Source organism: Setaria viridis, chromosome 5 (assembly GCF_005286985.2).
Source record: "Setaria viridis chromosome 5, Setaria_viridis_v4.0, whole genome shotgun sequence".
Lineage (NCBI taxonomy): Eukaryota > Viridiplantae > Streptophyta > Magnoliopsida > Poales > Poaceae > Setaria > Setaria viridis.
Window position 1 is genome coordinate 25,164,786 of NC_048267.2, and position 11,469 is coordinate 25,176,254.

Genomic DNA, 11,469 nt, shown 5'->3' on the forward strand with positions numbered 1-11,469 from the left:
CCTATCTGGAACTAATTGGAACTCATAGCAAATTATCTAAATTTTTCATGGTTGCCGGCCTCCTCGGTCTCCAACTCCGCGTCCTCGGGCACGCCATCGACCACATCGGTGTGGATCCGGGCACGGGCGCGGACGCCGAGCTCCTCCCGGACGGCGCGCGCCGCGGCGGCCGCGGGGGACTTGCGTGGGCTGCATCTTGTCGGACAGCGGCCGCGGGGCGCGCTGCCGAACCGTGCCGTCGGGAGCTCGTGGCGGATTGGGGGGATTGGACGGAGGTTGTGGCTGGGGAGCACGAGAAGGAATGAGGGGATTGATGAAAGAACTGGGGAGCAGAGAAGGAATGAGGGGATTGAGGAAAGAACACAGGGATGGAGGGGGTATAGAAAAGAACGTTAACTAAATTTGGTTTAATTAAAATTGTGCTCGAGTACAGCCGAACACACTTGAGTAGCGCAACGGTAAGGCTCATGTTATTCACCCTGAGCTCCCAGGTTCGAACCCTGTTGGAGCCAATTTTTTGTTATATTTTTTTCTTTATGCTCCATTTTTTTGGTACATGTTTAATTTGTCTAATATTGCTTCTACTAAAACAAAATTTGAAATGATTATATTTTTTCTTTATGCTCCATTTTTTTGGTAGATGATTAATTTGTCTAATATTGCTTCTACTAAAACAAAGTTTGAAATGATTTTGAGAAAATGGGCATGCACTAATATTGCACCTCACATGTATCATTGGCACGAGTGAGCCATGTTCATGCTTGTACAAAGACGTATACTACCACCTTGTCGAAATCGTTTGAATTTTTTATGGGATGTTTATAGAGCCAAACTATGATGCTTTGTGCATCTGTGCGATTTTCTGACCAATTTTTCCTATTATTGAAATTTTTGTTGGATTAGTGAAGCATAATTGTTAAAATATGCTAAGATAGCTAAAAAACTAAGTGAGGGTTGTGCATAATGTTGACAATAAAGTTTCAACTAATACCTAAGTGAGAGTTGTTCATGCTTTTACAAGTTGTATAGTACCACCTTGTCAAAACAATTTGAAATTTTAATGGGATGTTTGTGGAATCAAACTATGATGTTGTGTGTCTATGATGTGATTTTTGGACCAATTTACCCTATTATTGTAACTTTTTGTTGGATTAGTGAAGGAATAAATTTTAAAATAAACTAAGCTAGCTAAAAAATCTAAAGCTTTGCATGGACACCTCACTTTGGACTATAATGATTATAACAAAATTTTATTTCAATCTAAGATAGTTTTCTTGCACATTATCACAAAGCCAAATTTATAGATGGGCATAAAGCCCGAGCCCATGAGCCCGGCACGATAGAATGAAAATCTATGAATAATGAATGAAAATCTGAGGTTAATCATTATAAGATTATTTTATCCATCTTAAGATATTCTAGATTTTATCCTAATTTCTGGCACTCCTAGTATTTCTTATTGTTTTGAGCCCAAACTTTTACAGTAGCAAGATGGCTATTTTATTTATACATGTCCTGTACTTTTTCTGATTCCATATCTTACTGTGTGGTAGGTCGAGTGGATTTCAGTGCCATATTGTATATGTGCTGATCCTTAGAAGTTGTATTGCAATCATACTGATTGTACTCTGATAGTTGTGATGCTAGCCCTTATGATTTTTTTAATACTTCTTGTGTCCATATAATCTTGATCCTTAGTATTACTACCCTACAACCTGTTGGTGATAAACACCTAGATAAGACAGCCTGTTAGTAGACTATAAGAACTGAACTTTACTACTTCTAAATCAATTGCACTGCATAGTAAAGTAAAACCTAGATCTTTTAAATGGGTGCAGTAGCAGTTGAATAAGAGGCTGAATCATAATAGTGGTTGTGTATTGATGATGTTCCAAAATCATCATAATGGTATGCCTCTTGTGATAATTAACTTAGGCATTTCGAAAGGATTGACAATCTTAATTTTTGGCACTGCTAGTATTCCTTATTGTTTTGAGCCCTTATGATTGTGTTAATACTTCTTGTGTCCATATAAGCATGATCCTTAGTATTAATACCTTACAACCCGTTGGTGAGAAACACCTAGATTAGACAGCATGGGAATAGACTTTCAGAACTGAACATAACTACTTCTTGTGTCACTGATCTGAATGTGTCACCTTTCTTATAGTTGCATTGGTAATGAAATTTCTTACTGCCTAAAATTTCCAACATGGACTGGTAGTAGCAAGTTAACGTCAATCACTGTTTCACTGCTGTACTTTCTTATTGTAATAGATACAAGGGTAAATGAAAGTAAAGAACCTCGAAAAACTGATTATGAGAGAAGGCGGGATGCACAAATAGCGGAGAATGCTAAGGTGTTTGAAGCACTTGGACTGCTAAATCTATCTACTGAATTTAATAATTCTGTACCTGAACCTGCAACAAAGAAGGGGAAAAAATCGGCAAACCAGAAAACAAATAGTGAAGATTCGGATTCATCGGAATTTCTCCTTGAGGACAATGATCAAGGAGATAGTGATGATGATGACACTGAATCTGATGAGCAGCCACAACCCACTAAGGTGCTTCTTCTATCTTCAAAATACTGGCTAGGAAAAATTTGCATTGCATTAGATTGTTTTTAAACTGTTCTTTAATATATGCCCTTGCTTTGTAGATACCTATTCTTTCTTTCTTACATGATCTTTAATATATGCTCTTGTTTATTAATGCACATGACTTACTACATTTTTCCCACAGTGTCCTGCAGGCTATAAGCGAAAAGTCCTCGCTTCAAAGAAGAAGAGAGTTTCCAACATGGCTCCGGGAGTTAGGGCTACTAAGAGAGTGATGGCACCTCAAGGTTCGCAGGTGCAACCTACTAGGGCCGAATTAAGAACATCAAAAAGGCTTCAACTGTCAGCAAGAGATGGGCAGAGTGAACATGCTCCTACAGATGGTCAAGATGAAATACCACCAAGTTCTTTTACAGATGCAGAGCAGGGCAATGGAACTGGTGTTGAGGACATTATAGCGACAGAGGAAGATAGTGGAGCTGGTGCTCAAGACATGATACATGCTGATGTAGACACTGAAGGCAAGTTATTGTTTCTTTATCATTGAAATAGATCAACTCTTTTGCTGATTTCCATGAAACTAAATCATTTAACTGCAAATTATATTTTGTAGCTCCTGCACAGAGAGCCCCAAGGAGACCCAGGCCACCCACCAAGGGAACACAGCTGGACAGGATGACAAAAGCTATGGGAAGGAGAATGCCCGTAGCTGTTGCTGAAGGGAAAAAAAGGCCTCATGAACCTGTTCAAGCATCCAAGTTTGCATCTGAGGCTGGTGTCATCATTCGGGATAAGGTTCCTGTGCTACCACATTGGAAATTATATAAGAAGGATGATCAACATTACAAAAATTTTGTGGGAAAGCTCTCTGTAAGTGCAATATTGTTTTCTTGGTAAACTTGTAGACCTGCTAAACCTAAATTAACTAACTTATGGAATTGTCAAATGACTAGGGGCGCTTGGCGATTAACACTAACGACAAGCCGACAGACGATGCTTGCACCGATGTGATGCGCTCTGGGGTGCGACAAAGGCGTTATCGGCTCAAGCAGAAATACTTCAATGGTGTAAGTGCTAATGAGATTAGCAAAACTTCTCCAGTTAACTGCATGTCTGATGAACAGTGGAGGGCACTAGTTGCAAAGTGGTCTGATCCAAAGAACATGGTATATTTTATTCTTGTCAATTATCATTTCTCAGTCAGTTTCCAAATTATCTTCTCAATGTTAACCAATGATCTCATCTGACATTTAATTCTCTTATAGGAAACAAGTGAAAAGAACAAGCTGAATCATGGTAAAGTCAAGTATCATCAGACTACGGGTTCTCGCAGCTATGTGGCACACTTACATGCATATGTAAGTATTTGATTATCTACATAAGACTGACTTTGTATCATAAGACTGATGACACTTTGTTGCAATTGATTCTCTGTGAAACAGAAGCATCAGAGGAACAATGCAGAACCTAGCACAGATACCCATGAAGAACTTGATGTGGTGGAGGCCTTCACTTCCTGCCATACCAGCTCCAAACATGGTCTTAGTGAACCAGCAAGAGAAGCAGTTGTAAGTCTCTGCATCTGTATCCATGCATGTTAGTTGATGATTACAAAAATAAAGTTGTAAAATCACCTTTAGCTCCATCACTAGACCCACCCTGCTAGGATTATTGATTACAAAAATATAGTTGAGATGGTCATGTACAAGTAAAAACAAGTATCCATGCATGTTAGTTGATGATAATAAGAGAGAATGGCTGCAATTGGTTATCCAGATTGATTATATGTAGTTTGAAACTGTATCTAGATTGATTAGAGAATGAATTGTTCAAAAGTTTGACAACACTAGAGTAATCCACATTGATACTTCTCTGATGTCACAATCAATTTGGCTTGTATTATTCATAGATGCCACAATCTTCAGATTTACACTGCAAGTACAAGAATATGCATATACCAGGTTACAATTTTTAGATTTTTACTGCAAGGGTTCTGACTTTAATACTACATGCTACATTGCTATCTGAATTTCCAAATAAAATTAGCACTGCTATCTAAATCTTAAGGATGTCTAGTCTACATCATCACTTTGAATTTTACACTAAAATATTTAAGCTTAGTGATGCTGCAGCCTTAGCAATTGGAAACAAGCATGCTGATCAGGCTGATCATGTTCTGGTAACAGTACAATAGAATCATTGCATTTCATTGGATTGGCTTGTGGTGCTGATCTGCTACTGAAATAGAGACATATTTTTGTCCTTTATGCTATATTTTATTCTACCTCTAGTACACATCTTGCTGTTTTTATTTTATAAAATACATCTTGACTTATATTTCCTCCTCAGATTAATGCAATAATTATCAACTAATGATGGATCATTGTTGTTTTAGACTAATATGGAAGCTTTGAGGGCACAACCTGTGGCTGAAGGTGAGACAAGAGTATCAAGTGTGCAGGTTGTGTCCCAGGTGCTCCCCAAGAACAGCTCAAACAGTTTCCTGAAGAGTGTTGGCATCAAACCAGTGGGAACCTCCCAAGCATCATCATCATCAAATGAAATCGAGCTACGGGAACAACTAGCAGCTGAAGCTAAGGCTGCTGTACAAGATGAACTCGAGGATCTCAAGAAGAGAAGTGAAGAAGCTGAGGAGAAGCTGGCGAGGACAGAAAGAGAGCTGGAGGAGATGAAGAAGCTGACTGAGATTAACACCAAGGCAATGGAGGAGAACAATGCGCTGCTCAAGCGTATCTTGTCCCTCAACAATGCTTCTTCGACATGAGCGCTGCTGGTGGTTGCCAAGACCACAAACTGTAGCTTCTAGTTGTTGGCAAGCTGGTGCTCCTGATGGATATGCAATCCTTATGTGCTGGTGGTGAAATAAGTTTGGTGAACTGAGTTGTTGGCAAGCTGGTGCTTCTAGTTTCCTGCTGGTGGTTGGTCATTTTGTTTAGCACTTAAGTTGGTAGTGATGAAATCCATGGTATGTGATATGTTTGTACTGTTGGTGAACTAAGTTTGGTGAACTGAGTTTGTTGAATTGAGTTTAGTTGCTGATGAACTGAGTTTAGTAGTCTTGATTAAGTTGTATGGTAATTGGAATACTGGATCTGTTAGCTGCTGGTGATGTCTATATTATTTGTATTTTCTAATGAAATCAGACTGACCATCTGAGCAGAAATGTTGTCTTTGTGACGATTGTATATTTTGTTCTGTGATGACTTCATATGCTGTTCTGTGACGAAAATGAGAAGCTACAACAGCGCGACACGTTGAATAATCACAGGATGCCACGTGGCCCCCACAACAAGTGACACGTGGACATTCTATCCACTGGCCACGTCATCCACCACGTGACAACCGCGTCAGCTGCCACGGCAAGCGACACGTGCCAGTAGACTCAGCGACACGTGTCAGTCCAGTCATCAGCCACGTCACTGCCACGTGGTGGGACACGTCAGCTGCCAGCGTAGCAAACGCCGTTTGGCAGCCTAACAGAGCGGTATGTTATGACGAAAACAGGGAACATCGGCGACGAAAACCTTTCGTCATAGAATGAAATCCTTTCTGTGACGATGCACGTTTCGTCATTGATTGAAAACACATCTGTGACGAAAAATGGACGTTTCGTCAGCATACGTAATCAATGACGCTCATTCCATGACGAAACTGTTTTCGTCACCACTTCGTCACAGAAAGTAGTCGGTGACGATTGTGTAGTCTTCGGTGACGAAAGGGGAGCGTCATTGATGACCACTTCCCTAGTAGTGTCCTATCTATCCAATGCAAAAGCAAAGCCGTATAATTATTGCATGCATGGCACCACATAATTTTATTAGAGAGAGCTTTTTGAGAGATGTGAACTTTAATTTGGTTGATCGTGATGAGAACTATGTTCCATTCGCCGAAGGATCCTCTTCTGATGGTAATGTGTCAAATGTACGTCATGGAGCGAAGATCGAAACATGAACAAGTTCCGTGATTGGATAGCCGATGGTTTGTTTAGTAGATCATAGATGTCAACTTGTAATGATGATTTTATTGATGTGTTGAATTTTTGTATGGACGAGTGTATATATATTTGTGTGCATTTTTTTTACATAATGGAATAAACATGTGGCTTAAAAAGAAATTTCCGCATGGAGCTACCTCACTGTTTTGTGACAGGAACAAGGGAAAATTTGGCGCCACCAGCTGAGCAGCACAAATGGCGCCAGCAGGCCCAACAAATTTTGGTGCTAGAAAATGGGCAGGGGCATGGTGGGAGAAAGGATCATTTTGCCATAACATTTATTGCTTTTAGTCACTTTTAGAAGGTGGAACCAAACAGTCTTTAGATCATCTCCTAAAAAGTGATTAAAACTTTTTAGGAGCTAAAATTTTAGGAGGTGGGAAGCAAACAGGCCGAAGACTCCCTTCCCTACTGATCCTACAAGAGATGAATTCCACGGGTATGGACCTGAAGGAGTCCTGTATGTTCCACAAAGACTGATGAATGTACTGCTTGTGACAGAATGACAGGTGGGAAACCTGGATACACGACACTGAAAACTGGTCCTGGTGTGAACATCTATCTCACGCACGCCCACGTGGCTACTCCTATATCTATTAGTAATAGTATTTGTTTACGACGGTCCACGGCTCGTTTGGTCGCCGCGAGAGAGCAGCGATCGACATACGGCAGCCCGCAGCCGAAACTCCGGCGCGCGCGTGCCATTCGACGTCGCACCCATATGCGTACATTATATTATATACAGCGAGTAGGTCGACGGCGCGCGCGTCTTCGGCTTGCCGACGTCGTACGGCGGTGCTGACCAATATAATAAGGCTTTGCTTCGGCTGCTAAGCCTAGTTTGGTTCACTGACTTAAATTTAAGCACCCGTCACATCGAATGTTTAGATACTAATTAGAAGTATTAAACATAGACTATTTACAAAACCGATTATATAAGTGAAGGCTAAACGGCGAGACGAATCTATTAAGCCTAATTAGTTCATGATTTGACAATATGTTGCTACAGTAAACATTTGCTAATAATGGATTAATTAGGCTTAATAGATTCGTCTCGTCGTTTAGCTTTCACTTATGTAATGGGTTTTGTAAATAGACTACGTTTAATACCCCTAATTAGTATCTAAACATTCGATGTGACACGTGCTAAAAATAAGCAAAGGAAACCAAACGCCACCAAGGAATCCAACTGTAGAGTAAAGTACGTTGCCTTCCTTGTCCGTAACCGCCTGTCCGTAACCGCTGTGACGACAATGCCGCGTCATGACGCGGTTTCGTCAAGTCAATAGTCATTGAGGCGTTGTCCCCAACTCCCCATCCCCCCAAGCTTTCGAGACGCGCCCCCACGTGACAGACACAGACGGTCGGCCACCTGAGTCCCAAACATTAGGTTTTGTAAATAGTCTACGTTTAATGCTCCTAATTAGTATCTAAATATTCGATGTGATGGGTGTTAAAAATTAAGCAAAAGTAACCAAACGATCCCTTAGTAGTCTAAGGGGTGTTTGATACAGTACTAAACTTTAGCAATGTCACATCGGATGTTCGGATGCTAATTAGGAATACTAAACATGAGCTAATTATAAAACCAATTGTACAGATGGAGTCCAATTCGCGAGATGAATCTATTAAGCCTAATCTGATTAGTTCCAACCATTATTCTCGAAGTCCGTGTACTCAGTTTTAGTACTTGAGAATAAAGACTTTTAGTACTTGAGCATCCAAACATGTGTGCTAAAAGTGCAATGCTAAACTTTAGCACTGTGTATCCAAACAAGACCATAGATGAAATAACTATTCTCAATGCATGGTAATTCTAGTGTTTCAGAGACATTTAATTTAATGATCCATCTAGAGTTGAAAACCGACCCAACAGAGTTTGATCCCAATAAAACTCAATTCTTTTCTCTTTTCTTAAAACTGTGTCATATCATCGAAAATTACGTGACAACCTATGAAATGTGAATGAAACTTGAATGAAACTCCTATGTAGATTGGTGATGGTTTCATTCATCAAACTAAATCTCCATAAACAATGGAGCACCTTTTTGAAACCACCACTACAGGAAACAGTCAAGTCGCCGAGTGTAATATTTTCGCCGAGTGTATTTTTGCGGGTACTCGGCGAAGGCCAAGTTTGCCGAGTGTATTCCAAGAAACACTCGGCAAACACAACACACTCGGCGAAAACACCCTTTGCCGAGTGCCTAAAAAAACACTCGGCAAACTCCCATAAAACACTCGGCAAACAAAATCCACTCGGCAAACTCTCGAGCACGTGAACTGCACGTGCGGCGTCACGGGCTCCCGTGACGGACGTTAAATGTTTGCCGAGTGCCGACGTGGGACACTCGGCAAACATGCATGTATGCCGAGTGCTGGAAGGTGCACTCGGCAAACATGCCTGTTTGCCGAGTGTCAACGTGGGGCACTCGGCAAACCTCCATGTTTGCCGAGTGTCAACATGGGGCACTCGGCTTACATGCGGGTTTGCCGAGTGTTTCTTGACACACTCGGCAAAACAAAAAAAAATTCTCTCCTCCACCCTCCAAACTTTTTACACTCCACATGTATGGCATTTGGCACTGCATGGTAGAAGGTGGACTATTTATTTACCTGTTTGCTATATTTAATCAATTAATTTCATTTAGAGTAAATTGTTGATTTAAGTCAAATTTGACCTGCAGGTGATTGGAATAATGGAATAATATGAGTGGAAAAATCATATTCATGTTAGTAAGGTCAAATTGAGGTCTCACCCAGAAAATGAAAAGAAATTTCGAACATTTTGTTAAGGAAACACGACTACGAACGTGTGGCCAAATGATTTTTTAATTCTCAAAAATACAAACATATTTTGAAAATCACGAGATTTTCCAAGATGCTATGATTTCATATGCAGAGGCTGTGGTAAAAAATTGACAAGGTTTCGCACAAGTTTTGACATATGATGCTTAGAATTCGAAGCATCTCCGGAGAGGATCCGTAGAAGTTGGAAGGATCCGGTAAGATTTTGAGTCGAATCGATACTTAAATTTGTGATTGAGTTCAAATTTATTTTTATAGACCATAGAGAACATAGATTGGTTCATGTCAATTTTTGGAAATTTTTCGGATCCGTTTGGTAATTTTTATTTATTAATTGCACGTATATGAATTTAATAGATATAAATTTAATATGAGCTATGAATCCATGAAATAATGGAATAATATTACTTAAAAAATGAAATACGCAATGTTTAGTGAATTTGACTAGGTTTTTGCAAACTTTACATACTTTTAATTACTAAAACCACTCTGGACATGAAATAACATTACCTATTTGCCGAGTGTCACAGGAGGGCACTCGGCAAAGAGCCTGTTTGCCGAGTGTCATCCCTTGGACACTCGGCAAACCTCGCCACGGGTCCATCTGTCAGCCGCAGTTTGAAATTCGAACAAAAAAAAAATGTTTGCCGAGTGCTCCTGATCTAGCACTCGGCAAAGGCTTTGCCGAGTGCTAGATTAGGAGCACTCGGCAAAGCGGGCCACTTCACCCACACTTAGCGCCTCACGCGGACACCAAACAGCACAACAGGCACAACAGGCACACGCACGCACCGCCCGCCCGCACCGCCGCCGCCGCCGCCCCGCGCCGCCGACCCGCCGGCCCCCCGACCGCCCCCGGCCGGCCGCCCGCACCGCCCCCGTCCGGCCGCCGCGCCAGCCCCCGCGCCGGCCCCCGGCCGCCCCCGCTCCTCTGTCCGTGGCCGTCACCCCTCCGTCGCCCCTCCGGTAAGTTTCTATGTCGCTACACATTATAAATTAGAGTAGGTATGAAATTAGAAATTAGAAAATGTTGAAAAGACTAGAGAGGTGGTAGGATGTGGTAGGATTTATTTTAGAAATTAGAGGCATGAATTTAGAAAATTAGAGAAGAATGAAGAAGAGTGGAAATTAGAAAATGTTGAAAAGAATAGAGGTGTGGTATTTAATGTAGAGAGGTGGTTGTGGTTGTTGGCCATCGTGCCGTCTCTTTGATGAGATTGTGGTTCTCGGCTATCGTGCCGTTTATTTTGTTGCAGGTTTTGGAAACCTCCCCGTGCAGGGGAGTTGCTGCCGAAATTTTGACTTAAACAGTGCTCTGTTTCTTTTGTTGCAGGAGAGGCTTACAAGGACCGTCCTCGACTCGTCACTTTGCAGGATAGCAAGGTGAGGCATGCTACACCTCTCTTTCCGTATAATGTTCGTATATCACGTAACCTAGTTAGGCGTCTCCCGTTCGAAAGAGATACGTTTGGAAATATGCAGATCTTTGCATATCTATAATCGTATCTGTTTCGAATTGTCCACGTTTTTTGGACAGCCGAAGGATGTGTAGGTGGGTTTCCGAGGACAACTCGGAAGTGAAAGTGGTGCGACCCGCAAGACCCTAAACCATGAAGAGTGGTGCTCTATCATGCTGTATGTGTTGACCAACCTATCTGAGGTGGAGCCGTACATGATGTAAGTTCTCAACAAACTTGTTTCGACGTAGTCACCATTCTCTTGCCTAAACGTATATTTCTCGTTGCTATAGGCAATTTCATTATCAATTCTGGCGTAAATCAAGGCAACCGTACCCGCACGAAGCTGAGACTCTTCTTAAAGAGGGTGCGGGAAATGGAATCCCTGATTTCATTTCTTGGTTCAAACAGAAGGTACAATTTCATTTTTTCGAACATTCTCGTTCTTGTACATACGATTAATATAACGAACCGCCCTGTTTGAACTTGCAGGGCCGAACCGATGCGTCTATGAATGTCGAGTTGAGACAGGTTGCCGATGGCTGTGACTATAGGGTCAGGTCGTTTGCCGGTTATGACATCAACGGATATCGGTTTCACACAACAAGGCATGAGCAGAGTCGGCCCA

General features: G+C 41.5%; 1 protein-coding gene across 1 annotated transcript; it reads left to right on the top strand.

Moving 5' to 3' along the window:
• The first annotated feature begins 47 nt into the window (after positions 1 to 47).
• On the top strand, positions 48 to 6,108 carry LOC140222849 (uncharacterized). Its single transcript, XM_072293972.1, has 8 exons — positions 48 to 198; positions 2,278 to 2,567; positions 2,746 to 3,082; positions 3,175 to 3,431; positions 3,515 to 3,727; positions 3,827 to 3,919; positions 4,007 to 4,129; positions 4,957 to 6,108. The coding sequence occupies exons 1-8, from the start codon at positions 48 to 50 to the stop codon at positions 5,344 to 5,346; spliced, it is 1,854 nt and encodes a 617-aa protein (XP_072150073.1). The 3' UTR covers positions 5,347 to 6,108.
• The last annotated feature ends 5,361 nt before the right edge of the window (positions 6,109 to 11,469 follow it).